Source organism: Microcaecilia unicolor, chromosome 3, assembly GCF_901765095.1.
Source record: "Microcaecilia unicolor chromosome 3, aMicUni1.1, whole genome shotgun sequence".
NCBI classification, from domain to species: Eukaryota; Metazoa; Chordata; class Amphibia; order Gymnophiona; family Siphonopidae; genus Microcaecilia; species Microcaecilia unicolor.
The window spans coordinates 463,728,843-463,749,348 of NC_044033.1; the positions used below are offsets into that span (position 1 = coordinate 463,728,843).

Consider the following 20,506-nt stretch of genomic DNA (forward strand, 5'->3'; position numbering starts at 1 on the left):
CCTTTTTTAAACCCAGATATACTAACTGCTGTTTCCACATCCTCCGGCAACGAGTTCCAGAGCTTAACTATTCATTGAGTGAAAAAACGTTTCCTCCTATTTGTTTTAAAATATTTCCATGTAATTTTATTGAGTGTCCCCTAGTCTTTGTACTTTTTCAGTAGATTCACTTCTACTCATTCTACACTACTCAGGATTTTGTAGACTTCAATCATATCTCTCATCAGCCATCTCTCTTCCAAGCTGAAGAGCCCTAAGCTCTTTAGCCTTTCCTCATATGAGAGAGGATTTCCATCCCCTTTACCATTTTCATCACTCTTTTTGAGCTTTTTCTAAGTCCTCTTTTTTTTTTTTAAGATATGTTAACCACAATTGAACGCAATACTCAAGGTGAGGTTGCACCATGTAGCAATACAGAGGCATTATAACATAGTAACATAGTAGATGATGGCAGAAAAAGACCTGCACGGTCCATCCAGTCTGCCCAACAAGATAACTCCTACTTTTTGTGTATACCCTACTTTGATTTGTACCTGTGCTCTTCAGGGCACAGACCGTATAAGTCTGCCCAGCACTATCCCCTCCTCCCAACCACCGGTTCTGGCACAGACCGTATAAGTCTGCCCAGCACTATCCCCGCCTCCCAACCACCAGTCCCGCTTCTCACCACCGGCTCTGGCACAGACTGTATAAGTCTTCCCAGCACTATCCCCGCCTCCCTACCACTAGCCCAGCGTCCCGATCTTGACTAAGCTCCTGAGGATCCATTCCTTCGGCACAGGATTCCTTTATGCTTAGTCCACGCATGTTTGAATTCCGTTATCATTTTCATTTCCACCACCTCCCACAGGAGGGTATTCCAAGCATCCACTACTCTCTCCGTGAAAAAATACTTCCTGACATTTTTCTTGAGTCCGCCCCCCTTCAATCTCATTTCATGTCCTCTCGTTCTACCATCTTCCCATCTCCGGAAAAGGTTCGTTTGCGGATTAATACCTTTCAAGTATTTGAACATCTGTATCATATCACCACTGTTTCTCCTTTCCTCCAGAGTATACATGTTGAGTTCAACAAGTCTCTCCTCATACGTCTTGTAACGCAAATCCCATACCATTCTCGTAGCTTTTCTTTGCACCGCTTCAATTCTTTTTACATCCTTAACAAGATACGGCCTCCAAAACTGAACACAATACTCCAGGTGGGGCCTCACCAACGACTTATACAGGGGAATCAACACCCCCTTTCTTCTGCTGGTCACACCTCTCTCTATACAGCCTAACAACCTTCTAGCTTCGGCCACTGCCTTGTCACACTGTTTCGTCGCCTTCAAATCCTCAGATACTATCACCCCAAGATCCCTCTCTCCTCCCGTACCTATCAGACTCTCCCCGCCTAACACATATGTCTCCCGTGGATTTCTATTCCCTAAGTGTATCACTTTGCATTTCTTCGCATTGAATTTTAATTGCCAAACCTTAGACCATTCTTCTAGCTTCCTCAGATCCTTTTTCATGTTTTCCACTCCCTCCCGGGTGTCCACTCTGTTACAGATCTTAGTATCATCCGCAAATAGGCAAACTTTACCTTCTAACCCTTCGGCAATGTCACTCACAAATATATTGAACAGAATCGGCCCCAGCACCGATCCCTGAGGCACTCCACTACTCACCTTTCCCTCCGAGCGAATTCCATTCACCACCACCCTCTGGCGTCTGTCCGTCAACCAGTTCCTAATCCAGTTCACCACTTCAGGTCCTATCTTCAGCCCATCCAGTTTATTTAAGAGCCTCCTGTGGGGAACCTTGTCAAAAGCTTTGCTGAAATCTAAGTAGATTAAAGTCCATAGCTCGTCCTTGATTCAGTTCTCCTGTCACCCAATCAAAGAACTCAGTGAGATTCGTTTGGCACGATTTCCCTTTGGTAAAACCATGTTGTCTCAGATCTTGCAACTTATTGGCATCCAGGAAATTCACTATCCTTTCCTTCAGCATGGCTTCCATTACTTTTCCAATAACCGAAGTGATTTCCTGTAGTTTCCTGCCTCTTCCCTATTACCACTTTTGTGAAGAGGGACCACCTCTGCCGTTCTCCAATCCCTCGGAACCTTTCCCGTCTGCAAGGATATATTAAACAAATCTTTAAGAGGACCCACCAAAACCTCTCTGAGCTCCCTCAATATCCTGGGGTGGATCCCGTCCGGTCCCATGGCTTTGTCCACCTTTAGCTTTTCAAGTTGTTGATACACACTTTCTTTCGTGAATGGTGCTCTCTCCACTTCATTCTCATTTGTACTATTTCCAGTCCATCGCGGTCCTTCTCCAGGATTTTCTTCTGTGAAAACAGAACAAAAGTATCTATTTACCAAATTTGCCTTTTCTGCATCATTTTCCACATAGCGGTTCGCAGTATCTTTTAGTCTCACAATTCCCTTTTTAGTCATTCTCCTTTCACTAATAGACCTGAAGAAATTTTTGTCATCCCTCCTTACATTTCTAGCCATTTGTTCTTCCGCTTGTGCTTTTGCCAGTCATAACTCTCTCTTGGCTTCTTTCAGTTTCATCCGGTATTCCTCCATGTGTTCCTTTTCTTGAGTATTCTTATAGTATTCTTTGTCTTATTTACCATCCGTTTCGTAATAATTCCTAGTATTCTGTTTGCTTTTTTTGGCTACTGCCACACACCTAGATCTTTTTCTTGGGTGCTGACCCCCAAAGGTGGGTGCTGGTATCAGGTAACTATGATTTTGTTTTTTTTTTTTTAAACTTTATTTATCATTTTTCAAAATTTTACAAGCAATAACTACTTGAATAAGAAAAAAAAACAGTCAGAAATTCTTAAAGTAAAATATTTTAAGGGTAAATCAAAAGACTTCACTTAGACCACCATATTAGGGGGGAGGAGTCGTTATTAACTTGGAAGATAAGATTCCTACACATTATTTAAAGAAAGACATGGCTAATTATACTCCATACTTACTTATTCTATAAGTTACCCATTTAGAAGTACTCAGTCTGCTAGACATAAACCGGCTTCACATTATCTTTTTTTGATCTATAAATTGTTTCAAATGTTCAGGAAAAAGAAAAACATATTTAACACCCAGATACTTTATATTACATTTGCATGGATAGTTTAAATTAAAGACAGCGCCTAATGCCAAAACATCAGCTCTCATTGCAAGAAAGTCCTTTCTTCTGGCCTGTGTTTGTTTTGTTACATCTGGGAATACCCAGATTTTCCCTCCATAAAAGGGAGTCTGTAAATTCCTTAAGGCCATCTTTCTCACCAAATCCAAATCTTGTTGGAATACAAAAGATACCAATAATGTTTTTCTCTCCGTTGTCGATGTAATAGATGAATCTAATAAATCTGTCACATTCAAGTCCCCTTGTGGTTGAATATCGGTATTCTTTTTTGTAGGTAAATAGTAAATTTTATTCACAGGGGGTATGTTATCAGATGCAAATTTCAAATTTTCCACCAAATATTTCTTAAATATATCCAAAGGAGAATATACTGGTGTATAGGGGAAATTCAGTAAACGGAGATTTAATCTCCTATTATAGTTTTCAAAGTTCTCCAATTTATTATTTATTGCATTTGTATCTTTTATCAACTTAGCAGAGATTTCTTTCAATTTTGCATTTTCTGCTGTTAAATGGCTAATCTTATCAGTTAGTTCACTTTTCATCGATACAAACGAAACAGTTAAGTCCTGAACATTGCTCACCAAACCTTCAATCTTGCCCGTCGATGCCTGAACAGACTGTAGTGTCTCCCAAATTGCCTCTAAGGTGACCGACGCAGAGGAACCCTTACTTGGGTTCTGCATTGTTGGATAAGGAGTCTCAGATGAAAAAGAGACCTCAGCAGAGATCCCGACTGCAGGCCCCACACGTGTGCTTCTTCCTTCGTTCTCGCGAGGATTCGGAGCACCCCCGCTGTCTGGTTCTGCTGGCTGCGGCGGAGGGTAATGCAGAGGAGGGGACAACGATACGTCCTGTCCCAAGAGTTCGGATTCTTCCTGCTCCGAAAACTCAACGGGACCTCCTTCCGCTATATGTAAGGAGCGCACGAGGTAAGTCTCCAGAGTAGGCTGGTTCGGTGTTGAAGTTAGTGTCGGTTGGGTCTTAGCTCTAATCGAACCCTTCCTCTTTGTATGCGGCATAATAATTTCAAAAAAGAAATGTTTAGAATAAGAAAAAAAACCCTCAAAGAGAAGGGTAGAACCGCTCATTTCTCCGGAGCTACTCGTGGAGCTTTGTCAAAGCCGCCATCTTGCTCCGCCCCCACAATGCTCCAGGTAACTATGATTTTGGATTATTCTTCCCAAAGATCTGTGTTGAAACCCTCTGATCAGTTTGCAGCAGTGGCTAAGAAAGCAAACAGAATGTGTATCTGGATTTTCAAAAGGCATTTGACAAGGTACCTCATGAAAGGCTACAGAGGAAATTGGAGGGTCATGGGATAGGAGGAAATGTTTTATTGTGGATTAAAAATTAGTTGAAGGATAGGAAACAGAGAGTGGGGTTAAATGGGCAGTATTCACAATGGAGAAGGGTAGTTAGTGGGGTTCCTCAGGGTTCAATGCTAGGACCGCTGCTTTTTAATATATTTATAAATGATTTAGAAATGGGAGTAACTAGCGAGGTAATTAAATTTGCTGATGACACAGTTATTCAAAGTCGTTAACTCGCGACAGGATTGTGAAAAATTACAGAAGGACTTTACGAGACTGGGAGACTGGGCAGCTAAATGGCAGATGACATTTAATGTGAGCAAGTGCAAGGTGATGCATGTGGGAAAAAAGAACCCGAATTATAGCTACGCCAAGCAAGGTTCCACGTTAGGAGTTACAGACCAAGAAAGGGACCTGGGTGTCGTCGTCGATAATACATTGAAACCTTCTGCTCAGTGTACTGCTGCAGCTAGGAAAGCGAATAGAATGTTGGGTATTATTAGGAAAGGTATGGAAAACAGGTGTGAGGATGTTATAATCCCGTTGTATCGCTCAATGGTGCTACCGCACCTTGAGTATTGTATTCAGTTCTGATTGCCGCATCTCAAGAAAGATATAGTAGAATTGGAAAAGGTGCAGTGAAGGGCGACTAAAATGATAGCGGGGATGGGACGACTTCCCTATGAAGAAAGACTAAAGAGGCTAGGGCTTTTCAGCTTGGAGAAGAGACGGCTGAGGGGAGACATGATAGAGGTATATAAAATAATGAGTAGAGTGGAACAGGTGGATGTGGAGCGTCTGTTCACGCTTTCCAAAAATACTAGGACTAGGGGGCATGCGATGAAACTACAGTGTAGTAAATTTAAAACAAATCGGAGGTAATGTTTCTTCATCCAACGCGTAATTAAACTCTGGAATTCGTTGCCGGAGAACGTGGTGAAGGCGGTTAGCTTGGCAGAGTTTAAAAAGGAGTTAGACGGTTTCCTAAATGACAAGTCCATAAACCACTACTAAATGGACTTGGGAAAAATCCACAATTCCAGGAATAACATGTATAGAATGTTTGTACACTTGGGAAGCTTGCCAGGTGCCCTTGGCCTGGATTGGCCGCTGTCGTGGACAGGATGCTGGGCTCGATGGACCCTTGGTCTTTTCCCAGTGTGGCATTACTTATGTACTTATGTTAAAAATTATTAGGAAAGGAATGTAAAAGAAAAATGAGAATGTTGTTATCTCTTTGTATCTCTCTATGGTGTGACCACACCTTGAATACTTGCAATTATGGGCACTGCATCTCAAAGACATAATGGAGTTAGAAAAGGTACAGAGAAGGGCGGTGAAAATGATAAAAGAGATGGGACGACTTCCCAATGAGGAAAGGTTAAAGCAGCTATGGCTCTTCAGCATGGAGAAGAGACGGCTGAGGGGAAATATGATAGAGATCTATAAAATACTGAGTAGAATTGAACCGGGTAGATTTGAATCGCTTTTTCACTTTTTCCAAAAAAAATAGGGGGCCTGCAATAAAGCTACTAAGTAGGAAATTTAAAACAAACCGGGTAAATTATTTCTTCACTCGATATGTAATTAAACTCTGAAACTCATTGCCAGAGAATGTGGTAAAAGTAGTTAGCAGGTTTTTAAAAAGGTTTGGCTAATTAAAAGAAAAGTCCATGAGCCATCATTAAGATGGACTTGAGAAAATCCACTGCTTATTTCCAGGATATGCAGCATAAATATCTGTTTTACACTTTGGGGATCTTACCAGGTACTGGATTGGTCACTGTTGGAAACAGGATACTGGGCTTGATGGATCTTCGGTCTTTCCCAGTATGGCAATGTTTATGTTCTTATTTCCTAAGCTACATGCAAAGGTACCTTTGGTAATGTGGCTGTTACAGAAAAAGTAGCATATCCTTTAGGTTGAAGGTGGAGAGCCTGGCTAAAAATTATGAACATAATGAGAGCCCTTACCGTGTATTTTTATATGTTTACTGCCCTGGTACACTAATACTTCTTTGCACTATATCTGCTAAGAGCTCTTCAGAGAGCAGGGTTAAAGTTAAAGGGGCCTCCTCTTAGCGTGTTTATCTATAATGCAGAATTTGAATTCCTGGGAGTTAAGAATTTCCCAGAAAAATCTGTGTGATTACACACAGCAAATTTTCTTACTGGTGTGGTTTGGGCGGGCAGTGAGGAATTTCAGATGAGCTTGTGTTGAGTCCTGATGTCTGGAGTTCGTACGTGATTTATTTTTCATTAAAACCATGTTCCATATCATCATGCTGATCAATCCATAGACTGGTGGGTTGTGTCCATCTACCAGCAGGTGGAGATAGAGAGCAATCCTTTTGCCTCCCTATATGTGGTCATGTGCTGCCGGAAACTCCTCAGTATGTTCTCTATCTCAGCAGGTGGTGGTCACACGGCAGCAGCTCTGGCTAGGTCTCCAAGCCTAATTTTTAGGTTTTGTTGAGTACCTGGGGTTGAGGGCTCTTCTTGAGCAAGTGCAAACCTGGTGGCGCCAGGTCCCTCCTTTTCTCCCCCCTCCTGCTGGCTCCGTTTAAAAAAAAAAAAAAAATGTTGAACGTCCTTAAGGGCGTTTATTTCTACGTTTATTTAAATGTTTATTGCAGCTACTCACTGAGGAAGGAGTACAAGTCCATCCTTATCTGGACGACTGGTTGATCCGAGCCCCCTCTTATGCAGAGTGCGGCAAAGCTGTGGACCGGGTGATTGCTCTTTTGAGCTCCCTGGGGTGGATCATCAACTGGGAGAAAAGCCAGCTGCGCCCGACTCAGTCCCTGGAGTATCTGGTAGTTCGATTCGACACCCAAGTGGGCAGAGTGTTCCTGCCGGACAATCGGATTGTCAAACTTCAGGCTCAGGTGGACCAGTTCCTAGTAGCCTCTCCGCTTCGGGCTTGGGACTATGTGCAGCTGTTGGGCTCTATGACGGCCACGATGGAAGTAGTGCCCTGGGCCAGGGCTCATATGAGACCACTACAACACTCTCTGCTGCAGCGCTGGACTCCGGTGTCGGAGGATTATGCTGTGCGCCTTCCCTTGGACCCAGCAGTGCGCAAGGCGCTGAGCTGGTGGCTGAAGACAGACAAGTTGTCTGCAGGGATGCCTCTTGTGACACCGGAGTGGATTGTCGTCACGACGGACGCCTCTTTGACGGGCTGGGGAGCCCACTGCTTGGGAAGGACAGCGCAGGGGCTCTGGTCTCCTGCAGAGGCAAAGTGGTCTATCAACCTCTTGGAACTCAGAGCCATTCGGTTGGCACTTTTGGAGTTCCTCCCGGTACTGGCGTTGAAGCCAGTACGGGTCCTGTCGGACAATGCCACGGCTGTGGCCTATGTCAACCGCCAGGGAGGTAACAAGAGCGCCCCTCTAGCCAAGGAAGCCATGAATCTATGCCAGTGGGCGGAAGCGAACCTGGAACAGCTGTCGGCGGCCCACATTGCCGGAGTCATGAATGTCAAGGCGGACTTTCTCAGTCGCCATACCTTGGATCCCGGAGAGTGGCAGTTATCGGCTCAGGCGTTCTTGCACATCACGAAGCGCTGGGGCCAGCCGAGCCTAGATCTGATGGCGTCATCGGCCAATTGCCAAGTGCCGCGCTTTTTCAGCAGAGGAAGGGACCCTCGATCTCTGGGAGTAGATGCTCTTCTCCAACAGTGGCTGACACAGGAGCTTCTCTACGTGTTCCCGCCCTGGCCCATGTTGGGCAGGGTACTACACCGGGTGGCAAAGCATCCGGGCCGGATAATCCTGGTGGGTCCGGACTGGCCCAGACGTCCCTGGTATGCGGACTTGATCAGGCTCTCAGTGGACGACCCTCTGCGGCTGCCAGTGGAGCAGGACCTGTTGCATCAGGGTCCTGTGGTGATGGAGGATCCCTCCCCCTTTGGTCTTACGGCCTGGCTATTGAGCGGCAGCGTCTGAGGAAGAAGGGCTTCTCAGACAAGGTCATCGCCACTATGCTGAGAGCGAGGAAGCGCTCTACTTCTACTGCTTACGCCAGGGTTTGGCGTACCTTTGCAGCGTGGTGTGAAGCAGGCTCACTTTCTCCCTTCACTGCTCCAATTTCTTCAGTGCTGGTGTTCCTGCAAGAAGGTCTGGAGAAAGGCCTGTCGCTCAGTTCCTTTAAAGTCCAGGTAGCGGCTCTGGCTTGTTTCAGGGGCCGCCTGAAGGGTGCTTCCCTGGCTTCGCAGCCAGATGTGGTACGCTTTCTCAAGGGAGTTAATCACCTGCACCCTCCTCTGCACTCAGTGGTGCCTGCGTGGAATCTCAACCTGGTGCTCAGAGCCTTGCAGAAGCCGCCTTTTGAACCCTTGTGGAGGGCATCTCTGAAAGACCTGACGTTGAAAGCAGTCTTTTTGGTGGCTATCACTTCAGCCAGAAGAGTTTCCGAGCTCCAGGCACTCTCATGTCGAGAGCCTTTTCTGCAGTTCACTGAGGCAGGAGTGACTATTCGCACAACGCCTTCCTTGCTGCCCAAGATTGTTTCTCGCTTCCATGTGAATCAGCAGCTCTGTCTCCCTTCCTTTCGTAGGGAGGACTACCCAGAGGAATACTCTGCTCTCAAATTTCTGGATGTGAGACGAGTCATCAGATACTTGGAAGTGACCAATGATTTCCGGAAATTGGATCATCTGTTTGTCCTGTTTGCAGGTCCTCGTAAGGGTCTGCAGGCTGCTAAGTCTACAGTGGCAAGATGGGTCAAGGAAGCCATTGCAGCGGCTTATGTGGCCGCGGGGAAGGTGCCGCCTATTCAGCTGAAGGCTCACTCCACTAGAGCTCAGGCAGCCTCGATGGCAGAGGCCGGGTCCGTCTCCTTGGAAGAGATATGCAAGGCGGCAACTTGGGCATCGGCCCATACCTTCTCCAGGCATTACCGCTTGACTGTGGCTGCTCGGGCGGAGGCCCGGTTTGGAGCTTCAGTGTTGCGGTCAGGGATTTCAATGTCCTGCCCTGGGTGAGTACTGCTTCGGTACATCCCACCAGTCTATGGATTGATCAGCATGATGATATGGAAGGTAAAATTATGTATCATACCTGATAATTTTCTTTCCATTAATCATAGCTGATCAATCCATAGCCCCTCCCAGATATCTGTACTGTTTATATTCTGGTTGCATTTCAGGTGCAAGTTTAGTCTTCAGTTCCTGTTCAGGAGGACTTCGTGTTCAAGTTTTTTCAATTGGATTCTTCAGGAGTTGACGAGTTTGTGTTACAGTGAGCTGCTGCATTCCTCTCCCCTCCGTTTTACGGGGCTGGATTGAGACATAAATTCTGCCGGCGCTCCCTCCCGCTTCGGCGGTGTTAGGGTCAGTCAGCTCCTCCCGCGGTTGCGGTTGCAGGATAAGCCAGATTCCCCCCGCATCGGCGGGTGTGGTGTCCCTCCCCCGCTCCGCGGGGATGAGCTGGACGGATTCCCCTCCCCCACTTGTGTGGGGATGAGCTGGGCTAATTCCCCTCCCCCGTTTCGGCGGTGGTGAGCTGGGCAGAGTGTCCCTTTGTGGGTGTAATTCTCTAAGTGCTGAGTCCTGCGGATGGAGCTTGGATATCGACATACTGAGGAGTTTCCGGCAGCACATGACCACATATAGGAAGGCAAAAGGATTGCTCTCTATCTCCACCTGCTGGTAGATGGACACAACCCACCAGTCTATGGATTGATCAGCTATGATTAATGGAAAGAAAATTATCAGGTATGATACATAATTTTACCATGGCTCTTAACTCCTCACATTATTTTGATTCCTGCAAGAATATATTTGTAAAATTGTTAATTTTTTTTCCTTCTCTCCAATTGAATATGCAGGTGGAAAAACCAATTGGAAGGCTCCAGTGAACTGCCCAGCATTTAAATATCTTGTGAATATTGGATCTTTCTTCCTTCATCCACACTGTAGTGACAGAAAGGATGCTGCCGACTTTGCAATTTGTATGCATGTAAGTTGAAACTTAATGACAATTTATAGATTTATTTTTAATTACTTTGAACAATGATCTCTCTATGGATTATAGAATATTTGAAATTACTATAAGTTACTATAAGGTTCTTATTTACTGTGACGTTTGTCTCATAAATATTCTCTGAAGACGAGCAGGATAGCAGATCTTTACAGATGGGTGACATCATTTGACAGAGCGCATACATAGAAGCTTCCTCAGCTTAGATTGATGTACAGAGTTTTGAAGAGCAGGATAGTGCATAAGTGCACTTTCCTACTTACTGTCATGTGGGATCTCCTCCTCTGTGTTTTTATGTACAGCCAAACAGTCTTGCTGAGGAGGAAGTGATGTCAGCACTAGTGATGGCAACCTGGGGTTCATGCGCCATGAGGGCTGCCAATCGAGCAATTTTGCCTCTCCGCACCCACCTCTACACAGCTACATTTCCATCAGGAGGGATCGGAAGCGCTATGGTTTCACATCGAAAGAGCAGGGGAAAGCAATCCTCTCACAGCGTGAGAAAAGCGGTGGCAAACCTCTCCTGGTTGGTGCAGGAGGATCCAAGATGGCGCCGGCTGAATCAGAGGTGGAAGAAGAAACAGGGTCTAAATCAGATGATGTGGTAGGAGTGATGAGGAGCCATGAGTTGAAAAAATGGATGCAGGACTTGCAAGCTGATTTTAGACTGGTCAGGCAGGATTTAAAAGAAACACTGGAGGGCATTAAGAAAGAGATCAGGTCCCTAAAGACAAAGCAAATGAAACTGGAGGAGAGGGTGGCTCGGTGTGGAGAACAGGTGGAGGATATTCAAGCCTACCAGGATTCACAGGGCACAGATACTAAGGTGCTATGGGAGCATGTGGAGGACTTGGAAAACAAATCCTGCAGGTGTAACCTCAGGTTTAGGGGAATCCCAGAAGAAGCTGTCTATGCTGATAGCACTAAGGTGTGTTATTGTTACCTATTTATTTCATTCTGTGGAATCTGATGGGCCTGTTGGCCAAGACATCAAAATTGATAGAGCTCACAGAGTGCTGGGTCCTAGTTGTAATAACGCACTCTGGGATATTGTGGTGTGTTTTTTTGAATAACTGCTTAAGGAAAGAATTCTGCACCTGAGCAGAACACAGACCTCGAGTCAGTGGATGGCCCTAAAAATCGAAATATTTTTCAAGATATCTTTGCTATAACATTGGAATTATGTAGTTTTTGAAGGAGTCTAACCTCAAGTACCAGTGGGGCTTCCCATTTAGTTTGATCTTTACAGTCAATGGAGTCGCTAAGCGTGCACAAACCCCGGAGGATGCCTGACGAGTATTGCAACTAATGAAAGTGGAGAATCTACCCGCCGAGGTGACAGCCTTGCCGCCACATAGGGGCAGCCCCTAGGGAACACCTCAGTGGCACAAGTTGGGCAAGGCTACGCAGTGATCCAGACCCATTGCATCAGCGAAACAAGCTATTTCTCGAAATGCTTCCACACAGCCTCCTTGAAGACTCAGGAGTCCTGGTTGGTTTTGTAATAGTATGAATGCCAACAGCTGACCTTATTAACCTCAGCATTATGATCAGCACCGTTTGACTTGGCGACTCTGTACTTTTGAGCTGGGAGTCCCGCTGTTTGGAGCCCTACTTAAATTATGGAGAGTTGTAAATCTACATGAGACAGACATATTGTTCTTAGGTTGAGTTATACTGGTTTGCGGGTGGGGGGAACTCTGACTTGCTGTACATACGGAGGACTGTTATAATGTTATATTTTAATGGTTGGTCTGGAGGTTGGTAGATTACCCCAAAGGTCTGCATGAGGGTCCTGGAGCTGATGAGTACTACCTCGCCTGTTCTTAGCCCATGATCATTTCAAACATGGATCAGGGGTTTAGGGGAAGGGGGAAGGGCGGTTGGTATAGGATGGGGTGAAGTGGGAGGGGGGAATGGATGTTGGTATGTGTGTATAAATGGTTGGAGTATGGAGGGTTTCTGCCAGGTACTTGTGACCTGGGTTGGCCACTGTTTGGAAAACAGGATACTGGGCTAGATGGACCATTGGTCTGGCCCAGTATGGCTACTCTTATGTTCTTAGGGGAATACTGAATGGTTTCTTGGGATGGATACACTCCATGTTCTCCTTTATGGTTAATACCAGTGCTCTGATAGGCACTATTAATGCCAAAGATCTTAACTCCCCTTTGAAGCAGTCTCATGTTTAAAGAGTACAAGCGTGGGGGATCCTGTGACGCCATGCTGGAGAACAGCCGCAAGTAAGGTGTTCTCCGGCCCTGGTTTTTTTCTGCCCCGTGAGTCGGGCCATTTTCGGCCCTAGTAGAGACAGCACCTGGCATCGGCAAAGGGGTAGAACCCTGGAATTTGTTTGAGAGAACTGAGGGTGAGAATGGCAGCGAAAATATACACCAAAGACCGACTGCGACAAAAATCGGCAGAGGCCAAAATGGCGTCCTCACCAAGCACATCCGGGGCCGCAGTCTCTTCCACGTGGGTGGCTGAGATCACAGCGGAGATGACTACAGTATTGGAGGAATTACTAGAAAGACGGCTCACTCCCATTGATACGAAGCTGGAGAAGCTGCACACCCATATGGAGGACCTAACACGAGAATGTGTGGTGTTCCAGAACCAAACGAGTGACGTGGAAGACAGGGTGTCGGAGATAGGGGAGGCGCAGAAGCATTTTATCAAACAACTCAAGGCTATGGAACAAAAAGTAGAAGACCTGGAGAATCGCTCCAGGAGGAAAAACCTTCGTCTAGTGGGGTTCCCAAAATCGCTGGGCAGTAGGGACTTGGCAGCAGTGTTGGAACACTGGCTCACAGTGAGAGTGGCCTTCCCAGACAACATGAGGCCATTACGGGTGGAAAGAGCACACCGATTGGGACCTCGCCTGGCTACAGCTACAAAGCCAAGAGTGATTATCCTGTGGGTGCTGAACTTTGCCCACAAACAAATGATCTTGCAGGCCTCGAGAAAAGACAATACTTTGCTTTATGAGCAGAAAAGGATTCTCTGCTTCCAAGACTATTCAGCAGGCGTAGCGGGGAAGAGGTGCGCCTTTTTGCCGATCTGCGCTGTTGTTTAATATGAAAATACGTTTTTCCTTGATGTATCCTGCTCTGCTGAAAGTAACGCACTGAGGGACAACACGCTCGTTGGACTCAACGGAGGATGCGAATGGATTCGTGCTCCAACTGGAAGAGGAAATCGCAGCCGGAGCGAACAGAGATACACCGACATAAACTGACGGAGAGCTTTATACTCATCACAACTTTGCGAGCAGAGTAAAGGTGAACTCTAGTTCTACAAGTACGAAGGGTCCAGGAAGTGAAGATCCTACATTTAGAGGGATAGGATCGGGGGGGGGGGGGGGGGGGGGGGGGAATGGATAGAGTGATACAGACCAAGTGGGACTTACATACTAATAGTATGAAGAACGTCTGTGGACTCTCGAGGGAACTACTACTACTATAAATCATTTCTATAGCGCTACCAGTCGTACGCAGCGCTTCAAAAATGAACAAAACGTTACAAATGGCTTCCAGGTATGGAAGGGGGGGATTAGCGAGAAGAGAATATAAGGTATGGTGGGAGGTGTTGGTGTGAAAGGGTTGTTTTCTTTATCATAGTTTAACTTTGACTCAAAAAGCGAGGGAAGATGTTACATGCTTGGTGTCTGATGAAGATATTGTTTGGGGGAGGAGAGGAAGGGGGGCGTTAAAACGTGAACGTTCCCTACTTGGGGGCAATAGAACTGGGGGTATTGGGTTTAGGGGAGAAGGGGGAGAAGAGGGATAGGGAGAGATGGGAGGTAGGGGGAGGAAATGAGGTTGAGGTGGGAGGAGGGTGGGGGGGCAATTAGTGCATCGGGAGTGTTAAGGATCTGGGAGGAGGTCCAGGGAAGAAAATGGAAGAGAAAGGAATTAATAACGAGAAGAAGCCTGAGAAGATGTCTATGGTTTGCTTGGGGGGGGGGGGGGGCACAGGCTGGGATGCCTTTCTGAGGAATAATGTTAACATAATGGAATTGGGGATGGTTGGTAGACTGCCAGTTGATCTTTGTTAAGCTAGTTACATGGAATGTGGGAGGCATTAACTCACCGATAAAAAGGACGAAAATATTACAACAATTACAGAGACACAAAATAGACATTGCACTATTGCAAGAAAAGCACCTCAATCAAGAAGAGCACGTTAAGTTGAAAAAATGGTGGGTGGAGGAATGTATTTCGGCAGAGGCCCGGGGGAAAAAAGGAGGGGGTGGCTGTGTTAATCTGAAAAGGGGTGGCTGCAGTGGTCTGACCCATCACAATTGATCCCGGGGGAAGATATGTCTTAGTGGAGATGGAGGTGTCAGGTCACAAGATATTAGTCTGCAACGTGTATGCCCCTAACCAACCTGTCATTTGCTTAATTACACTGGGACGCAAATAATAGTGGGTGGAGATTTTAATACGGTTTGGGATCCATTGGTAGACAGCTCACAAGGGCGGAGGAGGGACAAGGTGGCGTCCAACAGGGGCCTGAAACGGTTGGAGAGATTGCTGGATCTAGTAGATATATGGTGAGTGCTCCACCCTGAAGAGCATGACTATACACATCATTCAAGGGCACACTCATCACAGGCCAGAATAGATTATCTTCTCACCTCGGGAGCTATGTTTGGGAAGGTAACAGTAGTGACTATAGGTCCGTACACAATCTTGGATCACGCGTGGGTGTGCTTAGAATGGGATTGGGGCCCTAGGAACACCAAGTGTAATTCCTGGCAGTTTCCTCTGGAATTGTGTGGAGATATGGGGCTTTTAGAGAAAAGCTAAAAGAGCGCTGGAAGGATTATGTGGCTTTGAACAGAGAACATATGGAGGCCCCGCCTTATTTTGGGATGCCGCGAAGGCAGTGCTGCAGGGCGAAATAATTAGTTATGTACATCATGTCAAAGCAGCACAAAACAGAGAGATATTAAGATTGAGCTCATTGGTATGTAAAGCTCGACGGATATATGGCCAGACGCATGAGGAAGCCCATCACAGTCGACTGCTAGAGCTGCAGGCAGCGTTAAATATGTTGGTGCACCAGCGAGCTTCCAAGTCCCAACTTTACTATCAATATCAGCTACACAGATTTGGTAACAAGGCGGGGCACCTTATGGCACGTTTAGCTAGACCTAGGGGGAGTAAAGAAATGGTTCTCCAACTGAGAAGCGAGCGGGGAACGGTAGTACGCAAAGATGAGGATATATATGAGGCCTTTGCTAGATTTTATGGTCAGCTATATGCGGAACCTCCAGAACAGGGGCTGCCAAGGACCCTGTATCTAGATAATCTCAGCCTACCCGCTCTGAGTCAGGGATAAGTTGAATCAACCGATTCAAGAGGATGAGGTGACCCTGGGAGTAGCGAACGGGAAATTACTCAAGGCCCCCGGCCCAGATGGTCTTAGAATAGAGTTTTATAAAATACTAGGAGAGTGTATTGTACCTGCTTTAACCAAATACTTTAATAGAATAGTAGACGGGGAGCAGATACCGGAAGGTCTGTCTTTGGCTCAGATCGTGGTGCTTCCAAAACCAGGTAGGGACCCCCTGAAACCAGAGTCTTACCGCCCAATATCGTTATTAAATGTGGAAATTAAACTACTAGCAAAGATAATGGCTAATCGTATGAAGAAAGTACTACCAAAGTTAATACATGCGGCAGAAGTAGGATTTGTGGAAGGAAGAGTAATAGCAAAGAACCTGAGGAAAATATTTGGGGCTTTGGAGATGAGAAAGCGCAAGAATACTCCTTCCCTACTTATAAGCTTTGACGCGGAAAAGGCATTTGACAAGATACACTGGGATTTTCTTTTTACCACACTAGAAAGGTACGGGTTTGCAGGCCTATTCGTGTCAGCTATCAGGGCCCTCTTTTATAAACCAAGGGCCAAGGTTCGGGTAAATGGAATGGAATTAGAGGCGTTCTCGATACACCGAGGAACCAGACGGGTGTCTGCTGTCCCCACTGCTATTTGTGTTATCGCTAGACCCATTGATTCGGGATATTTTGGATTGCTCATTTGTTAAAGGGATGCAAATAGGCAAATTTGAGTTTAAGATAGCTGCATTCGCGGATGATTTACTAGTAATGGTAACAGAGCCCCAGGAGTCATTCCTAGCACTAATGGACATCATGAGGGAATATGGAGATTATGCAGGTTTTAGCCTCAACCTAACCAAATCGGAAGCGCTGGCCTCTTCCCCAGGGGTGCAACAGGCGTGGGATCAAGACTTCCCCCTGAGCTGGGCGGATGGGTCATTTAAATATCTAGGAATTAGATTATCTATGGATCCAGAGAAATTGTATGCCCTTAATGTACATAACTTATTAGAAGAGACGAGAAGTCAGTTACAAAAGTGGGAAGGTCTCCCATTGTCCTTGAGGGGTAGGACGAATTTAATAAAGATGGTGGTGTTCCCACGATGGCTGTACATCATGCAGACGCTCCCCCTACGCTTACTGCAGAAAGATCTGACAAGGGTCAATAGGGCTCTAAGCAGATTTTGCTGGGCAAAGAAGAAACCTAAACTGCAGGCCACGTTCTTGGTGGGGGGGGGGGTGGCCCCAAGGCGGGTTGGGAATACCAGATCTATGCTTATATAACCAAGCCTGCTTACTGAGGCATTTAGGAGATTGGGTCAGTCAAACTTCTGAATTTACACCGATTGAGGTAGAACATGAATATTTTTCCCCCAATGATCTTATCACATTGCTGCATTTAGAGCAGGGCCAGATCCCGACCCATTTTAAACACTGCATGCTATTACAGCCGCTGCGGGTGGCGTGGAGGATGCTAGTTAAAAGACTGGGGGGAAATCCTTTAGTATCAGAGCTATTAGCCATTAGAGGCAATTTGAATTTTGAGCCTGGGCAGGACAATCCCTCATTTCTTAGGTGAGAAAAATTGGGAATTACAAGGGTGGAACATTTATTGGGTAGGGGAGGAGAATGAAGTATGAAGAACTACAATCCAAGATCGGGACTGCTAAGGGGGATCACTTTGCATATGCCCAAATTAAACACTACATCTTAAATTTGAACCACTTAGATATGAAGGCGAAATTGAGACATAAAATCTGTACATTTTTCCAAAATCTAGAGGCGACGGGTATCATCGTTACACAGAGCATTAGTGAAACGAGCCCTGCCAAAAATCTTCCGATATATCATTCAGAAATGGGAAAAGGAATCGGGGGGGGGGGGGGGGGGGGGGGGGACATTGGGGCTACATTGAAAGGCATGACTCTTATGATTGATGAGCGACTGCGAGAATGTGGGTATAGGGTAGTTATGCGGGCATACATAACTGGACAGCAGTGGGCTCATATGGGTACCACACAGGAGACGAAATGTGCCAAATGTGATCACTCACTTCATACTTTGTACCACGCATTTTAGGGCTGTCCAGGAATATGCTTTCTGGAGGCAGATCCAGAGCTTTATGACTAAAACCTTAAGGTCCCCAGTGGGTGGGACTTGGGACCATTTTGTGTTAGATACACAGCATTCAAGAGACAGGATGAGGGAGCTAGGTTATGGTGTCATAAGTTATGCCTGGTGGCCCGAAAAAGTATTTTACAGACCTCTGGATATCCCCAGAACCTCCTGCGTATTGGCAATGGAGGAATCAGGTGCATGTGCTGGCAGCGTGGGAAGCTAGGGAGGCCGGGGGGGGGGGGGGGGGGGCCAAACGGAAAAAATATTTTCTGCAAGTTTGGAATTTATATTTACATGGGCTGAGCCCCTGCGGGCAAAATCTACTTCTCAATTTGTTGTAAGCTTAAATCAGGGTCCAGTGTATTGCTTTTCTCCGAGGACAAGCAGGCTGCTTGTTCTCACGATTGGGGTGACGTCCGATGGCAGCCCCAGATCGGAAGATCTTCCTAGCGACAAAGTTTGCTAGCCCTCGTGTGCACATGCGCGACCGTCTTCCCGCATGTAGCACAAGCGTGCTCCTCAGTCTCTTTTTTTCCACGGCTCAGGGCAGCTGTTTTATGGCGGTTCTGTGTCCCAGAGAGGCCCTCGCTGCGTTTTCACTGCTTTTTTGCCGAGTTTCGGTGTGTTGTTCGAGTTCACTCGTGTTTCCGTCTTTAAAAAAAAAAGTTTTCCTTATTTTTTTAGTTTTGCCCGTAAGTTTCCTTTCTTTTTCGTGAGCAGCCATTTTGGCCGCCCATGCAAGTTTTTCCCCTGTTTTGGTGTCTTTCTTTCGGTACCATCGCGAATTTTGACCTCGCCAGCACAATTTTTCCTGCCCATGTCGTCGAAGCCTGCCAGCAGCTTTTCAAGAAGTGCACGTGGTGCAACCGGACAGTCTCGCTCACTGATAGGCACGTCTCATGTCTTCAGTGTTTGGGGGCTGGTCATCATCCCAACGCCTGCACACTGTGTCTTCAGCTAAAAAAAGAGGACCCAGGCGGCGAGATCGGCTCAGTGGAACCTGTTGTTACGAGCCCAGTCCGGTCCTTTGACGGAGCCAGCAGTACCGAGGTCATCCACGGTATCGATGTCTGCATCGGGAGGGTGCATCGACGTCCAGAGCGCAGGTGATCGCTGTCAAGAGATCCCACGCTGGTAGCAGTGAGCCATCGAGTGGGTCTCCACCTGCCTCGAGGGCTCCTGCAGTACAGGCCCCCCGGGACCGACCTCCGGACCCGGCCCCAAGGAGACGTTGGATTCCACGTCCTCCTTGTCGGTACCGGGAGGTACCACTGACGTGCTTCGAGCGAAGGTGAAGAAGCACCGTCATCGGTCACCTTCCCGTCACGGTACCGAGAGCTCCGGGACGCCGAGGGACTCGGCACCCGGAAAGCGTGGACGCCGGGAGGACCGCTCACCCTTCATCTAGGAGGTGTCGATGCGCTGTGCTCCGGACAGCCCGGTACCGCCTCCGCGCCCCAGGCAGATTCTCACCTCATCGCCGGTACCGGCCCCACAGCCTTGCTCGACAGACATTCTAGACGAGCGCCTCCGAGCCATACTTCCAGGGATTCTGGAAGGGCTGCTGCGACCATCTGTTCCGGTACCGTCGAGAGATGCGGCGGCTGGCTCCCTGCCCGTGGTGAGGACTGCGACGAAGGTACCGTTTGCGGCACTGGCATCTGCTGCCACCCAAGTTGACTCCCCATCAACATCGCTGGAGGGAGCTTCGTCGCCGCCGGCATGGGAGTCGTCTTCTTGGCATCGCCATAGAGGACACGACCGAAGTTCGAGAACTGGTGTCCGATACCGAAGGTGAGGCCTCGTGGGAGGCAGAGGAAGACCCCCAGATATTTCTCTGATGAGGAGTCTTGTGGTCTTCCTTCTGATCTCCCTCCTTCGCCAGAGAGGAAGCTTTCTCCCCTTTCTCGTCATTTGTCCGGGAAATGTCTACGGCCATTCCCTTCCCAGTGGTTACTGAGGATGAGCCCAGGGTTGAGATGCTTGAAGTCCTGGACTATCCTTCGCCACCTAAGGAGTCGTCCACTGTTCCCCTTCATAATGTCCTGAAGCAGACATTGTTGGCGAACTTGGTGAAACCATTAAGTAACCCCCACATTCCCAAAAAGGTAGAGTCCCAGTATCGGATCCATGGGGACCCGGAGCTGATGAGGACCCAGTTGCCTCATGACTCTGGAGTTGTGGATTCGGCTCTCAAGAAAGCCAAGAGTAGTAGAGATTACGTTTCGGCGCCCCTGGGGCATGAGTCTAAGACTCTGGACTCTTTGGGGAGGAAGGCATACCATTCTGCTATGCTCGTGTCCAAGATTCAGTCCTACCAGCTCTACACGAGTATCCACTTGTGGAACAATGTGAGGCAGCTGACGGACTTGGTCGATAAGCTCCCGTCGGAGCAGGCCAAGCCTTTTCAGGAGGTGGTCAGGCAGCTGAAGGCGTGTCGCAAATTCCTGTCCAGGGGTGTTTACGACACTTTTGATGTTGCGTCCAGGGCCGCTGCTCAAGGTATAGTGATGCGCAGACTCTCATGGCTGCGTGCCTCTGACCTGAAGAATAGAGTCCAGCAGCGGATTGCGGGTCGAACAGGTGGTAGAACAGCT

The 20,506-nt window shown here is 47.2% G+C and overlaps 1 protein-coding gene across 2 annotated transcripts in view; it reads left to right on the top strand.

Moving 5' to 3' along the window:
* ZNF451 (zinc finger protein 451) overlaps positions 1 to 20,506 on the top strand; it is a 345,089-nt gene that overhangs the window by 195,903 nt on the left and 128,680 nt on the right. For both annotated transcript variants that reach the window (XM_030198989.1, XM_030198990.1), the window contains exon 11: positions 10,292 to 10,422. In XM_030198989.1, coding sequence (XP_030054849.1) covers positions 10,292 to 10,422 — 131 coding nt within the window. The remainder of the gene's footprint in view (positions 1 to 10,291; positions 10,423 to 20,506) is intronic.